The following is a 16,056-nucleotide window of genomic DNA, read 5'->3' as shown; positions in this document are numbered from 1 at the left end:
GACTGGGCATGACCCAGTTTGGTGAAAAAAGGTGGTTAGGGGTAAGGTGGAAACATGTAACGATCTGCACATTGCTGAGAAACTGATGCCAGAAGACTCACCTCCTCAGGATCCTCTGGTGCAGCACGGGGTGGTTCTCCATTCCTCCCCAACTCCAGCAGCTGGGACACAAATAAAGAGTCTGAGAAAGGCTCCTCCTTTCCTCTGCACTTCCAGCTCACCATCACTTCAGGTGTTTATGCTGTATTAGAGTCACTTGCCGCTTCTGGAGAAGGGGTGACGTACTCAGGAGGTAACACACTCAGCAGGACCCCTCTGCTCAGAGGTGTAACTGCCCACAGAGCCCCTTCCCTGGTTGCAACAACAACAGATGAGTCCTTTCCCCAAAGGGCACATTGGCACACCTATACGGCTCGTCAACGAGGGCTCTGGGCCACGGAGCTCCAGGCTAACACGAACCGCTCCAGATTCTCAGAGCAGCGCTGCCCAAGCCGCCCTGTACACTGGCCCGATCTGTTAAAGCTTCTGAGCCAGAACATGCGCCATGGGGCAGCATGTGTATATGGCCCTGGCAGCGCAGATCTCCTTTCTTTCCTGTAATGGGCACATTTCTTCTTCCACTTTAAGTGTTTGGCCAGTTGCAGTGACAGATGGAAAATCCCTATACCACACGGCGTGTTATCATGCTGTGCTGAAAGGGAACAAGCTGTCTACTTTCACTCATTTCCCCTTTTATTCTTCCTTCCTAACACTGTCTGCAGTTTAAAGGTGCCTCAGTTAAACCCACTTTTGAAACAAATGCTCATCTATGAGAGCAGTTTTACCTCAGGAATTCACAGCTTGGAAAAGTATTCACTCAAAGGTCCATTAGTAAAGAGAAGTCGTCAAATTTTCAATTAACAAGATCTACTCATCAAATTTGTGTGCACCCAGTCCCTGTCAACGGCCACCCAAGAGACAGTGACAGAATGTGCTCCTGCACCAGCAAAGCTAGGGAATTCCTCCCAAACAAAGTGTCCGTGTTCCTACCTGCTCAAATGACGGGTAATACACGGGGTGTGATGCAACGCTGGGGAAACAGATGACCAGGGCTGCTGCACTTTCTGTGTTGGGATTGCACTGCACCGTGCCCATGGGGTTCAGAAGTTCCCCTTTCTCATCTGAAAAGCAAAGTACATCAACCCATGAAAAGCTTTGCTCCAGAGAGCAGAGCACAGGCTGCTTCAGCTCTGGCACTGGACACAGCCTGGCCCTGGCCGCTCACTGCATTTCCCTGACCCCTCAAAAGCAAAGTATACATGACATCTTAGAACAGCAGCAACTTCTCATGCCAAGCAAAACAAGGCCTTCGTCTTGGCAGGGCACAATTTTGAGCAGTAATCATACTGGGTCTGACAGTCTGAACTGTTCTGGCCCCTCCTGCAAAAACTGCACAGCAATACAGGGTACAGGGCATCTCTTGTCTTTGTAGTGGAGATTAAAGGCACAAAACAATCCAGCAGCTCTGTCTCCTGACATACCTGGAAAGGAGGACCACATGTGCAAACAGCACTCCCCTGTTTTCAGCTGGTCCTTGTAGTCAAAGAGCATGACGTTCACCCAGGCGATCGGGCAGTCCTGCAAAGCAAAGCAGCTCATTTGGGTGCTGTAACTGCAAAAGCTGGGTGAAGGGATGAGAAAAACTAAGGAGAAAGTGAGATATCCCCATGCAAAGTGAGTTGCTGTAAAGAATATACCACCCCAGGTAGCCATGCCTGTCTGCTTACCTTTGAAGCTCTTCTACAGTCAGAGTATATGACAGTATAAAATTCAGATATTTGCCAAAACCTGGGGTCTTTTGGGTAGTGCTGAATGGCACCAAACACTCCTCACAAATATGTCTAAAACTTCACCACTCAATATTTTGCATAGCTGAAGACTCTCTAAGTTTCTGGTAAGGCCTTGCAACTCTACACTTGATGGGACTTGAAGGAGCTATGACATACATACTTCATATATTTCACAATTTGAGAGGAGGGAGAAGAACCTTGATTTTGAAACAGGGAACACAGAGTTAACATGACTTCAGAAAACTAGGCAAAGAATGCTGGATTTATCAGACAATGGAAAGAAAAGGGTTGGCTCCTTTATACATTAATAAACACTATCTATAGAAATCAAACTTTCTGCTGCCAATCTCTCACAAAACCCCCCAAAATAAAACCCACAAGCCAACCCAGTCACACAAGCCAAGTCTGATTTTGGGGAGTGAAGTGACTGGGACAGTCTCCCTGCTCTCACCCACCACCAGAGCAGACAGACACGTTCCACAAGTGACCCAAGATTTCCTGCACTCAGGTTCCCCAAACGGAACAGTTTACTTCATAGAACGGTTTCAGCAACAGCAGCATTTCACTCAGCTGCTCAAAAAGCACCAAGGCTCAAGCACACGCTAGCACAAAAACCGACTGGCAAAGAAGCTGCAAGGAAAAAATCAACACAGACGCACTCACAAACAGTGTAATATTTGAAAGGAAGCACAGCAAGACATCTCTTTCCACTGAGACATTCTAGGGAACATCTCAGGCTTCCCCTGAAGGTTCACCAAAGGACTTGGTGGACCAAAGTCAGCGTTTCCCCTAATGTGACAAAATGAATCACTTCCAAGTGGCCTGTCACAAACCTCTGAGTTGATTTGATTAGAGTAGGTATCTTCAGTAAAATCCCATTCGAGACATCAGCATCTAGATCATAGGGAAAAGCCAAACAAAACACCACCGCCAGCAATAACCTCTCCTAACAGAGCAAATGACATCAAACCACAGCGCAGGGCCTGCCAAAACGCAAGGCAAGATTTTGGGTGGATAAGGTCCAGCAAAGCAACGATTCAGCACTGTAAAGACAGAAATATCTGCTGCATGACTTAGAGAAACACTGAGAGCCAACCCTCGGGGTGACATTAACCCTCTGACTCATCCAGGCAGTCTGCAAGCACGCCTGCTTTTGTGGTAGTAAATTATTTAGTCCCAAATCTCTGCTCTGGACGGTCTGCACAGACAAACAACACACATGTGATGAACCTCTGAGCGCTGTGAGCAAAGCGAGCAAAAAGGTTATTAATCAAAAACAAAAATCAGGGTGCACTTGACTGTAATCTCCTCTTACCAATCATTTTCAATCAGCTGCAGCTGACCATGTGGAAAAATCAATTTCTGCAGAGCTCAGCTCCAGCAAACTGTGATTTTATATTAAGAGCTCACCAGAATGCATCCACCTTTCCCCAATACCTGAACACACAAGAACAAGATCCTCTTAACAACACAGCTAAGCAGGCTGGTTTTGTTTTGTCAATCAGAATAGCAACATTTCCTTCCGACTGCTTCAAAATTGAAAATTGGTCCAGTGTGACCACAAAAATGCAGCTTGTGGATGAATCAGATATTCTGTTGGAGAAGCCTCCAGCAGGAGCTGGAGTTCTGCTATTCTTAAGTAAAAAACAACAATTAAAATGCTGATCCTGGTCCTGGCCTCAAAATGTTTCCAGTCTGAAGTCTCCAACCCAGAAACTGGTCCACATGAGCAGGACTCGTGGGCTGCCTGTGCTCCCCAGACATTAACACACCGTAACCCCAAAAACCCTATTGATGTCAGCACAGCCAAGCTCCGTGAAACGGAGCTGGCAGAACTGAGACCGAAATTTTCTGTGATCACATTTATCAGTCCCTCATTTCTCCGCACTCTAGTAAAGATGGCATGACTAATCCCCTCTTTAAAACATGGCAACAGTGTTCTTGTGGCTGCAGAAACAATAATTTGCAGAGGAAAAAATGCATTTGTTGCTCATAAAGAAAACTCTTTGCATGCAAAGAGCTAGAGGCATCTTGCTTAAGTTACAACACTGGGAAACCAGCAATTCAATTACAGGCTGCACTTAGATCTAGTTTTAGTTATGAATAATTAATGAGTTAGAAGTTTTGGAATAGAGGTGAAAAAGTGAGAAATATCTACATCTCTGATTCAGAAGCTCAAAACAAGACCTTCCAAAGTGATTTAACATTTCTGTCCTCAGTTTGCAGCATCTGAACAACAACCTTGAGGATTCTGCACCTTCATTTCACCTCACCTAAAGCTTTGCCGTAATCAGCATTTACATTCCTCATTTTCTTCCCCCTTCTTAGCCGTTAATTTGCTCCATGGGGGATTTGCAGGAAAGACCTTACTAGAAAGAAGATGCAACACAGAAGACGGTTTAACCTCAACTACAAAACAAGGAAGTTGTGGAACAGCAAAACAGAGACATTAACACAAATTATTCCTCTTTATGTGCATTCAGATGCTGGCTATGTTCCTTAATGGTCTTTCTAGAAGCAACAAGCGTTTGATTCAGAATGGTGTCCCATGCCCCCCCACACCAGCAAGCCAGGCTCAGTCCCACGCTGGCTTTACTTACAGCTTTCTTGGACTTCTTCTTGGTGGAACGTGCCTTCTTTGCCTTCTCGATGACAGCATAGAGGGCAAAGCAGAGCCGAGCCATACGGGGAAGATCACAGATGTTAATATCAAAATCCAGGCGCTGCCTCCACACCGGTTCTGAACAGACGTTCACTTCAGAGCTTGACACTGTCTTGCACAGCATCTCATTGCCGTGAAAGAGACCTGCTTGCACCACCAGCTGGGGGACAGAGAAATAAGAGAACACCATGAATCCACAGACCTGTTTGCTGCAGACATGATGAGAAGAGGAATGGGACACTCTCCTGAACAGAACTGCCCTACTCCTGTGTCTTTCCCAACTCACTGATGCATTAAGTTCCTTAATCTTCCTCTTTGCTCAACTTCAGTAAGGGCATGGTTATCTTTTTATTTCATGTGGGCTTGCAAGATCTGCTTAATCACTGAAAAATGCTTGGGTAATCCATTGGTATGGGAATGATGGGAATGATTCTCTGAGAGCTGAATTTCTACTGCTCTGCTTTCTGTAGACTTCCCGGCCCCTCCACACGGCTGCCAAGCGATATCACCACAGGGCAGCAGCTCTGTTTGCTACTCAGAAGCTTTTGCAGGGGAGTGTTTCTAAGAATGCATTGCTCTGTTGCTGGCTCGCAAGTTCCCTTCCCCTTCCTGTTGTGCTGCAGTTTAGAAACTGCCCAAAGGCTGAATGAAGCGTCATGGAGGATCATGTGAGATCAAGCTGTTGGCCCCTGCTTTCCTCACCACCCAAATGAGACAGATGCAACTAGGAAAGCCAAAGCACAAAACCAAAACCCCTAACTGAGTCAGTACCTACCTTCATCCTCTCATCTGCATTGACCTTGCTGCCTTGTACCAGTTCAATGTAGAAAGGCTGCTCCAAGGACCAGAGAGAACCATAGTTTGGCTAGAAAGAGAAAAGGGTTCCCATCAGAAATGGATGCAACAAAGACTTGTCAAGCCAGTGCCAGACCTCATCTCTCATCGCGTGCTTTTTGTTCCAACAGAAAAGAGCATTGCACTGCAGGTGGGCAGCACGAAGTCTGCGACAACCAGGGAAGTGCTGGAGGGAGCTGGGAGGCTGACTGGAAACTCCCAGCTCTTAGGCCCTTCCTAGGAACATGTCCCGAGAGAGGCAGGGAGAACCAGACCAGCATCTCCATCAAGAGAGGAGTTGAGGGTGACTCCACAGGGTCACTGTGCCATTCTACCTTTTTCTTAGGGAGCGGGGGAGGCTTGACAGGCATCTTCGGGGGGCTGGCAATGCAGTTGGTTTGCTCATCTCTCATGGCAATGATGGTGGAGGAGTGAACCATGGTCAGGTGGGGCGTGAGGCCTCGGTGCAGGCAGCTGCGAATATACTGCAGAGAGAGGCCAGAGTCAGCATGGATGAAACAGAGCCCAGCAGGCAAGAGCAGCCAAGCAAATCAGAGCTGGCTGAAGCAGAAACGGGTGGAAGGAGTACGGAAAGGACACAGCAACAATCAAAATTCAGTTTCAAATTATCTCCTCTTGCTTTATAAACCTGCAGCTCACTAGACTCATGTTGCCAGAACTGAGAATATGAAGTGCCTTTTATAGCTGGCATTTCATCAGCTGCCTCAAATGGCTGCATTAAGGAAAAACACTGAGAAGGACTCAGCACTCCCAGCAGCAGTTTTCCCTGCCAGGGGAACACAGGGGACAGGATCACTTGCCCAACTTTCAGCAAGATAACCCCCAGCCCATCATGCAAGCAAACAGACGTTTCCAGAACTATAATCTATAAATGTATTTACACAGCACTTGGGGCCCAGAGATGGGCTTAGATCACTCGCCTCCCAAACCCATAAGGTTGCTAGAAGTATCCCTTGCCCTAAGTACCATCCAGGTCCTGTCACTGAGGCGTTGCATTCCTGCAAATAGCCCTGCCTCCTCGATGGAAGATAATACATCTCAATCCACCCTCCCAGCAAGAGGAGGCCATATGGGAACAGACTGATTGATAAAGCAAGACAAAAGGCTCACCTGGAACTGGTACAGAGGGTAGTTTCCATAGAGGTACTCGCATTTCCCATTCACCTGCAGGGTGTAGTCCTCGGGGTTCTCCAGTGTCTCGTGGCGGAAGACAGTAGCCTGCTTCTTGATAGCATAGCTCATTAACGTGATGGGGAACTCCTTTGGGGAGATCTGGAAAGTGAAGCTCTCCTGCAATCCCAACAACACAGCACACACTGTCAAACACCAGCAAAGGGCTGAAATCAGCACAAGGAGCAGCAGTAGCTCAGCAGATAGGTAACAACACTCCCATTGCTGACAATAAAGACAAGGACATGAAGGGAGAATTACCCCCACACACACATAAGCAAATAAGTAGGGATGTTTGCCAAACTGTGCAGGAGAATGTTTCAGCAGCACAAGCACAAGGCTGGAAATCGGGAACTTCAAGTCCAGTTTTAGCAGAATCACCAGTTCATGTGGTTACTAGTCATTAAAAATCTTCCCCCTGTCATTCCGCCAGCCAGGCAGAGGGTGGTTAGGGTCACACGCTCAAACACACTGCTCAGGGAAACCCTTCTCCCATGGGGACGGCTCCTGCTTCATGCCCAGGCACAACATGCAAAAATCACGCTAACCAGGGGTAGCAGGCAAGAACAGGGGCCCCTGTTCAACACAGACCACGGCCTGCAAGCAGTGTTTGCTGAGCATGAGCTGAGCAGACTCATGGGCTTCAAAAGGAAAGGCATATATTGGATTCCGTGCTCCTCTTCTACCCAAAAACCAAAAAGCTTTCCAACACAAGTGCATGCAGCCTCAGCTACGAGCTAACCAGTACACCCAATGCATGTTCAGGAAGAGCAACTGCTCCCTTGGCTGGAGGCTCAGAGTCTCCCTCCCAACCATCTCCACAGGCAAAGGAATCTGGAGAATGAAGATGAACACATGGAAACACTGTCCACGCACACATTATTCTGTCTCCAAATGCCCAAAGGTTCCCGAAATGGAAAGCACAGAACCAGTTAAACATTGTCACAGAAAAGTTTGTGCTTTACCCCGCCAGACTGAAACTTGACGTTGACAAAAATGTTCTTGGTGGGGGTATGGAGAGGACCAGTGCCCAAGGCTTTGGCCATGGGCTCCAGCTGCAAGGGGAAGTTGTACTCCATCCAAGCTGCCCAGCTGAGCTGCTGCCGCTTTGCTGCTCTCTCCTCGCAGAACTGGCACATTTTGGTGCGGAAATCGTTCACCTCTGGATCCTGCACAGAGTCGAACTCGTGCAAACCTAAGTGGAGAGTAAGAAAGAAAGGCAAAATAACCATCTGCACCCAGCAGTGGAAATCAGCCTTGGATAACCAAGCATCTGTGAAACAGTCTTCCTAAACACATGCTTAACATTTGGCCAAATAAAGAAGAGTCAACCAAGCTACTAATAAACACTTTACTATTTACGTATTTACTATTAATACGATTGCACTGACTCAATTACTATAGCCTTCTGCCAGCAGGAAAGATCACCCATCTTGGGTCTACACACACAGAGTTCCCTTACCAGATCCACCAGAGACCAAATTTGCTATTAACAATAATAATTTAATAATTTAATCTCCTGCACAAGCAGGGCTCCGTCACTATTCCATAGGTAGCGAGGCTGTCTGGGACAGAAGCACATTTCACCTACACACAACACAGCTGCCCCGCTCCTAGCGAGACCAGCAATGGGGAACTGACCTTTCCCAATGAGTAGGCTGATCTGGGAGTTAATAACCTTCTTGACTCTGTCACCTTCTCGAGCCACAAGCCGCAGTACGGGTAGGAAGGGCTGGATGTCACAAAGCCGCCGCTGCTCGTCCTCCAGCTCTTGCTGTTCTGCCGTCTGGTTGATGCACGTGAAGACATAGGCCTCGGGATCACTGAGCATGTGGTAGAGCGGCTCATACTGAGCGTGTTTCCACACCACCTGCACCAGAGCGACAGCGAGGTGAAACTCCTGCACTGCCACAACCTCTTCATCTCACTGTCACCGCACAACCTCCCTCTCCCGAGATACCCCATCCACGAAGGCGATGCCCAGTCAAACCTTCTCACAGCCTTCCTGGGCTTGCAACCACCAGCTGCTTTCCAGCCATGTCTGGTGGCTCCAGCTCATGCTGAACTGCTGAGCAGATTTATTTGCAAGTGCATTTATTTCAATTTTTTCTGCTTGCTGTTTGTTACAGGCAAAGTAAATCCCTCGACCTGTGTATTTAAATAACCCCACCTGCACACCTCATGGTAAGCACCTGCTGGCTGCTAGCCTTGTGAAACAGAGGTTTTACTCCCCCTGGAAGCAAAATCAGGTTAAGTAACTTGCCCCCAGTAACACGAAATCTGTGACAAGAGCCAAGAACTTTTCCAAAGTCTTCTTGACACTATCCAGTTCCCAAAGATCCCTCACTCCCAGCGGACAGCACTTCCACATGACTCTTCATATTTCATTTCTTCACTCTCATCCTAAGCGCCTGCTACAGGAGACAAAACCCGGAGCAGATGGGCCTCTGGTCTGACCCAGCCGGCCGACTGGCTGCACAACACAGACCTGTAACTCACAGCTGGAACCAATCAGCTCTACTCAGGGTTTTTTTGGTTTGTGTTTTTTTTAATGTGAAAATCGCAGCATGAGAAAACTTGGAATAATCTGGCACTGTGCTCCTGTCCCTTGTGATCTGTGACTCATCCAGGCCAGGTTGCTGCTGCAGAGAAAACCTTCTCCAGTGTTTTCCTTCACTCTCCCCTAACCCCGTGTCTGCCCAGGGAAACAAGGAAGCAGCTACATTTTTTTGTACATGTGGTTTCACTACAGCATTTTATTCCTCAAATGAAGCAGTAAGAAAAATCCTCTGTGCCATTACTATTCCCAACTTCCAGTATTCAGTTCCTGCGAGGCAAGAGAGGGATGGGCTGGCACTTGACTTTAAGACCAAACATATTTCCCCAGGTGTTGCCCAAGAACAGACCCCTTGTTACAGGAATTGTATGTAAGACTGCAGAACTAGACTGTTACCTGCTTGATGGTGCCCAAGCTGGCATTGCAGGACACGGAGAGGTTTAAGTATATGCCTGTGGGCAGCAGAAAGTCCACCTGGATGTTTTGGTTTTCCCCCTTAGACCAGAATTCCATAGGGCAGTAAATGCCTGGGGGCATCCTGCTCACTTCTGAGCTACCACCTGCAAGAAAAGGGAAAAAGTCTGTTGCTGCTGACTACAAAACAGCCCAATCTGTGCTGGGCTCTGCAGAACATCAATGTGCTAAAGGACCCAAAGAAAGGAAGGTCAGCATATCCTGATAGCTCAGGAAAACAGGCACCTTCAAATTTCCAGTCCAGGGCCTTTAAGCCACAGAAGCATTCTTGCTGCAGAATTTGCTTCTATGTCAATGCAACCCTTTCCTAATCTCTTCTAGACTGGGATTAACATCCTCATCTGGCAAAGAAATTAAAGAATTATCTTCACTTGAGAACAAAGGCACTTGTCCCAATAGCTCAACTACGACCAAGCAGCCAACAGAAACAATGATTCCTACCCCTGGCTCTGCAAGGCGATCCTCAGGCCACATGCTCCAAGATCCACTTTGTTTTTCCAGAGCTCAGTTCCAGTCTGCAAGAGGGAGAAAGAGGTGCTGTTGGTTCTGAGCATGCATATATTTTTATACATAAAACCAAATTATACTCCACTGTCTATTCCACCTCTAAAAGTACAGGAAAAATGAAATTGAAGGCTGAGGCAATCAAAATATGTTTGTTAATTCCATCTGCACCCTTTGACTTGGCACAGCTCTAGAATTCCTTTTTTCTCAGTGCAAAAAGGAGAGAAGGAAACTGAAAACTATCAGGTACAAACTGCTGTTTTCAAACACAGGATAAGTGCACACAGGAACAACTAAAACAAAAGGCATTCAGCAGAAGCGCATCGTATGGTTTCTTTCTTAAAGACATGAACACCAAAGTCAGAGAAACCCTCACGCTCCATCCATTTGCCCACAAACAAAATACTGCAGCAGGATAAAACTGCAGTTTCCCCCACAGGTAAGCGTGTTGTCCCCATGTGCAGGAAGAGCGTGGAGCCATCAGCGTCAGCTCCTAGCAAGAGATATGTGGCTCTACCTCCCTTACACCACCTGAGCCGAGAAAACCACTCACCTAAATCCCCTCTCACTTACCAGGGAGTTTTTCCAGCAGGTCAGCAGAGAAACACACCAGTAGAACAGCCCGGAGGGTGCTCACACAGCCATGGTCCGTAGCTGCTGTGGACACCAAGGCCTCAGCCTCCTGTCATTCTGACTCTTGGCTGGCTCTAAATTCAGCCGTGAGCAATTCTGACAGCGTCACTTATCCTCAGCCAATGAAACCAGTACAAAATGTGCTCATTCACAACTTAAAATATGGCTTAGCAGCTGTCAGACAGTGTACAGACTTAGAAAGAAACTGAGCAACGTCCTGCCGAAGATTTGGGTCTCCCAAATCGTCAAGTCCTGCTGGCAGCTTCTCATGAGCCAGCCCTGTGCTTCAGCACGACAAGAAGCCCAACATCTTATCTGCCCATGGCCGGGAGCACAACACTTCCCCAGCAACCGTGGGGTAAGGATTCCCAGAAACACGAGCTGTGCTTTATCTGTCCTGCTTCCTCAGCACACACGCTGTATCGCACAGGGACCGGATATAGCGACCACAAAACCACCCATGTGCCTTGGGAGGGAGGGAAGTGACGGGGAGGAGGCAAGGTCTACAAGTTTGAATAAAGCAAAACAAGGTTGCCTCGTCTTCTGCTCATTAACAACAAACCCAGCAAGTTTCTAGAGTATCTGCTACCTAAGCCTTTCCCAATGGCAACAGGAGCAGAAAGCTCACACCACTCTGCTGACCAGCAAAGACACAAGAATGGCTGAAACTCTTCCTTCTGCTGAGGGTCTCTACCTGATCCCACATCCCATCAGATATGAGGTACCTTATCTAGGCTATTAGCACAATGTCAAGCTCAAATTGCTCAGTACTTGGTCTTTCCAACCTTCCCAATCTAGAGGGATTTTTCCAACAGAACCCGCAGTGCATATGCCAAAGGAAGAACAACTCTGGACTCGTGCTGTCTCTAATACTTCATTTATCAAGTCTTTGCCCTTCCCATTACTAAATTCAGAATGCTGCTAGTTGGACCTTGGGTCTGATCCAGTGTGACAGTTTTTACATGACGCGAGCTCTGTATAAATTAATATTCCTCCACCGCTTCATCTTCCCTTTTGCCTTGGGAAATTGGAAAAGAACTCTCCAGGCTGTAACCTTGTTCACACTATCTTGACCTCACAAATAAAAGTAATTTACAACTCCCTTTTTTCTGGGTCATTTTGCCATTTGCGAAGAGCCAAATCGGTCTTTTTTGTCAGGGTTTACGCTACTGGGGTTGTTTGATATATAATCCTTGTCTTTCACTGCAGCAGTCTTCAAAAAAAAGGATTCTCCATTGCAGCTGCCAATTTTCAAAAGCCCCAGCGTCATCTCAGGCTTTCATCCTGGTAAATGAACACATTGTTGTTAAATTAAAAATCCCATGTTGTTGTAGGGCTCTGACCTGCGGGTCTGATAGCCTGGGGTTCAAGTTAATCAACCCACACGTGACAGAAATTAGTTTACTGCACAACTTGCATATCTCTCAAAGCCGGGGCAAGCACGGGAGAGACAGAAGCTCAGGTTTGAGTGGGATGCAAACCTGCAGAACCAACCTCAGGCAGGTACACAGGCCACCAAAGAGCCCTGCGTACCAAGGCCGAGCTGCAGCCACCCACTGCTACCATTAAACACCCTCAGTCCTCACTCCCCCTCCTGCATCACACCCCACAACATCCTCCTGCTCGAACATTCCCCCACCCACATCATCCTACGATGCTTCTTCCTCCCCCACCAGCCACATCTCCCACAACCCTCAACTACTCGTTCCAAGCACCCGAGGGTTCAGTACATAAAGGTAAATTTATGCGGAGCATAACAAACACATTTGAAATTACCTGGTCGGTATTTAACAAGCCAGCAGTCAACGTAAAACACACTAACACAAACCTCCTCTTATGAAGTTGATCAAACACAGCTCCGGTGTTTACAACATACAACTGCTATTGAGAAGGGAAAAAAAAGCAGCAAGCAAGCAAGATCACACACAGAGCAGCGTTCCACAAACCTCTGCGAGGCTGCAGCGTTAGACACGGAAGCTCTAACGACCACAAACAGATTACAAAATTACTAAACCTCAGGACTACAAAAATACCTTTATAGTTTATAAGAAATGAGCGGCGCGGAGCTCGCAGGTGACGCGTGTCGCGTGGGAGACAGCAGGAAATCACTTTCATTGCAGCCATCGGCTTTGCTGGGGGAGGAGGCCACGGGAATTTTTATGCACACACGTGCTGGCCGTGTCTTTCCCACACAATCAAACACCCTTAGATTTGAACCAGCCCTAAGCTTTCATAGGCACAGAGCCACTTTCATGCGTGTTCTGAAGGTGTTTTACGTTTGGGCTTGCTTTTTTGGTGGGGGTCACAGGGTAAGACGGGTCCACCATACACTGCAGGCAAGTCATTTGAGCACTGACAGTGTAAAATTAACCCGCAAATTCCCCTCCAAGAACAGACTGGGAAAACTCCTGCAGCAAGGAGGGACACACCACCAAGTCAAACTGCGACTGCACGTGGGAGTTTGTAGGGCCACACAGCAAAAAACACGCTGTACCTGCTTCTCTTGTGCCTTAACATAAAAAAATCCCGATTTAGGCTCCAGTCCCATGATGTGGATGCAACCAACAGAAGTTCATAGTAAGACTGGCCTTTGCAGCTCTTCCTGCTGCTAAGTATTGACAACCTGGCTGTTTATTCATCTGAAAAGGAACACGTGCTGGTGAGAGGCGCTAGAAACGGCCTGGGGGACTGTCCGTCTGCAGGTGTCTGCTGTGCTGTTCAGCCCCGCTGAGCAGGGACCTGCAAGACAGCGGATCGATGCTCTAACCAGCCGGCAGCATCCCCGGCAAGCTGGGCTGAGAACCGCCAGCCCCTCACGCTGCTGCCCCGAGCGATGCGGAGCCCGGACCTTCAGCTGGCAGCAGCCTTTCTGCCACATGAACGGCTTTGCTGCCTTCTGGAACACCTGCTAACATCATTCCCTTTGGAGGTGGCATCAACAGGATAGATTTTGTTCTCCTGTCAACAACAGTGTTTCCTTTACAACTTCCATTAAGCTTTCTGTAAAATACAGATCAGTGTCCCAACTGTGCTGCCAGGCCATTGTTGCTCTCTTTCCACTCCTGTGACACTGTTGCACCCTCGCTACAGACCTGAGTTGCACCACAGCTCTAATTGTCTCCAGTTCCTCCTCCAACACGTACACACAAGTATAAGATTTGACCCATAAACTAAGCAGGAGAAAACAACGAGCCCTGGAAAAGGTGTGGAGAAGCATTCAAATACCAAACAACCCCTACAAACAATGCTTTTGTATCTTCAGGATTAATTTCTTCAAACCCTAGTTTGAGATATTCTCATCTCCTTTATTTAGTTTACCGTAATAAAACTTCTACCTCTACCAAATATAAAAATCAAATATAGTTTTTTGCATAATATCAGTTTCAGTTTTGTACATTGATCTCTTCTATCCTGCCATGCAATTCCCTGCACCGATTCATTCATTCTTTCAACAGTAGCTAAAAGCATTTATGTACCAAAATCAGCATCTTCCATGCATCAAGATGTCAGCAAAGAGCCATAGATTTTTCCACATTCCAAGGATGCATTCTAGCTACGTGGAGACTACCAGGATCAGGCTTTGAACAACTGGATCCAAAGCATCCTTTGGCTTGTGCCCTTCCCTTTATAAAATAAAGGCGCCTTTACTTGGAGCTCCATGCCCGCCTTACACATGCACATCCCCATAAAGCAGGCTCACAGAGAGAAGTAATGGGAAGCAGAACTACACTAATGCAATCTGAACTGGAGCTAACCTTGTTTGTGTGCAGGGCTGATGATAAGAGGGGTTGTCAGCAAGGAAAGAGATAGGAAAGTAGAATGTACACATGGTGATAAAAAGAGGCTGCAGTTCTGTGGGGCTCCCAGCGCCAGAGCAACTGGAGAAAGAGCATCAGAGTGATTTACCATCATTCCAGCTCAGCAGGACCTTAGATCCAACCACAAGCAATAGCCTGAGGGAAGGAAAGAAGAGCTCAGGTAAAGCAACTTAAGAGAAATGGAAATGCAAAGCCATACCTCATTCTGGAAGTAAAACGGTATCGCCAGAGAAAGGCAGAGGAATACGAGGAAGCAAGAAAAGCACCTGAACGGAGGACTAGACAGCCTTCTCTGGCGGAAATTTCCAGTCAGCCTTTTAGGCAAGCTCACAGTCAATCAACTATGCTTCTGGGGTTGTCTGAGGAAGCATCTAGTGGGAAACAGTATATTTAGTGGTTAAAGCAAGAGCCTGAAAACCGACAACTTGCAAAGTTCCATTCCTAACCCTGAAAACTGTTTGATGCGTGACTTCAAACAACTAACTCCTCCATGTTTCAGTTTTCTCACATTTGCAAGTATACCTCATGAAGGATGTCATAATTCTTAAATGCTGGCAAAGTGGTTTAGGATCTTTGCACTCTGGCTGTTACTGCTAACACAGGCATAGCCTGGGAGGTGGAGGAAGCTGTGATAAATGAAAACCTCTAGCCAAAGATGTTACTGAAATTAGTCTTTTTCCAACTGCTCTGATGAGGGGACAACAGCAGAAACCCAAGTGCACCTTACTGATGAAAACAAAAAATAAGGCATACATTCCTAATGACCCTCCACCAGTATATTCAACTTCCTTTACTTTCAGGTTCCCATCTGGAGCACACGCAGCACACCGTCCCCAGCTGCTAAGAAAGATGTCAAAAGACCCTTGTGCCCTGTCAAAACACACAGTCCAAAGCTAACCCATAGTAGAAATACACCACCGTTAGCAACGAACTGGGGCAGCACAACTCTGACACCGAGGAAAGTACGGGATGGCCAGATGCTGCTAAGGGTGCACAAACCTTTGGATGACTCTTAACTGCAGAGACAAGGTGTCGAGCACCAAACCTGCCGGGTAAAGGCCGAGCAGGAATCCCAGCAGGACAAGACCCCCCAACAGCCCTGGAGCTGCTCAGCGGTGACATGAGCGGTTACTGCGCAATTCCTGGCCAAAAAACGAAAGCCCGATGCCACCCACCCGCCCTGGAAACCAGAGGAGTGCTGCTGGCAGCGCATCTACTGCTGCGGGGGGGGGGGACCAGGGGGGGTGTCGGCTTCAAGGGCTGTCGCCGGAGCGGCTAAAATCTACATTCACCTCCGTAGGTCATCGAGTCTTAAAATACCTGAAGCAAAGGTGTTTTTTTTGTAGGAACACTGTTTGTCAAAGGAATCCGAGGAGTAATTAGAATTTGCCGCAAAGGGCACAGCGACACACGCAGGAGCGAGACACGGAGGACAGACACCCTGCCAGCCGCGGAGACCCCGCCGTACCCGCGCACCGACCCCGGAGCCGCGGGCAAGGACTCCCGGAGCCGCGGCCAGGGATGCGCAGCGCCACGGCGCGGCGGGGGACATGA

At 47.7% G+C, this 16,056-nt stretch overlaps 1 protein-coding gene across 9 annotated transcripts in view; it reads right to left on the bottom strand.

Annotated features, from left to right (window-relative positions):
* The window catches only part of PIK3CD (phosphatidylinositol-4,5-bisphosphate 3-kinase catalytic subunit delta), a 35,616-nt gene that overhangs the window by 10,316 nt on the left and 9,244 nt on the right, over positions 1-16,056 (bottom strand). For 4 of the 9 annotated variants that reach the window (XR_010467410.1, XM_065037482.1, XM_065037486.1 and 1 more), the window contains 11 exons: positions 9,989-10,062; positions 9,470-9,633; positions 8,158-8,386; positions 7,482-7,711; positions 6,457-6,636; positions 5,661-5,810; positions 5,267-5,356; positions 4,430-4,651; positions 1,521-1,617; positions 1,030-1,160; positions 102-161 (listed from right to left, as the gene is read on the bottom strand). Coding sequence is in view for 8 of the 9 variants with exons in the window: in XM_065037482.1 (XP_064893554.1) it covers positions 102-161; positions 1,030-1,160; positions 1,521-1,617; positions 4,430-4,651; positions 5,267-5,356; positions 5,661-5,810; positions 6,457-6,636; positions 7,482-7,711; positions 8,158-8,386; positions 9,470-9,610 (1,530 nt within the window). In the remaining variant the exon portion in view is untranslated. Of the gene's footprint in view, positions 1-101; positions 162-1,029; positions 1,161-1,520; positions 1,618-4,429; positions 4,652-5,266; positions 5,357-5,660; positions 5,811-6,456; positions 6,637-7,481; positions 7,712-8,157; positions 8,387-9,469; positions 9,634-9,772; positions 9,889-9,988; positions 10,063-10,624; positions 11,109-14,701; positions 14,874-16,056 lie in introns of those variants that run through there. The other 5 variants (XM_065037487.1, XM_065037488.1, XM_065037489.1 and 2 more) reach the window with 4 other exon arrangements.

Source organism: Columba livia, chromosome 21 (genome assembly GCF_036013475.1).
Source record: "Columba livia isolate bColLiv1 breed racing homer chromosome 21, bColLiv1.pat.W.v2, whole genome shotgun sequence".
Classification (NCBI taxonomy): domain Eukaryota; kingdom Metazoa; phylum Chordata; class Aves; order Columbiformes; family Columbidae; genus Columba; species Columba livia.
Note: the sequence above shows the minus strand (reverse complement) of the source record. Positions and strands in the feature narration are given on the sequence as shown.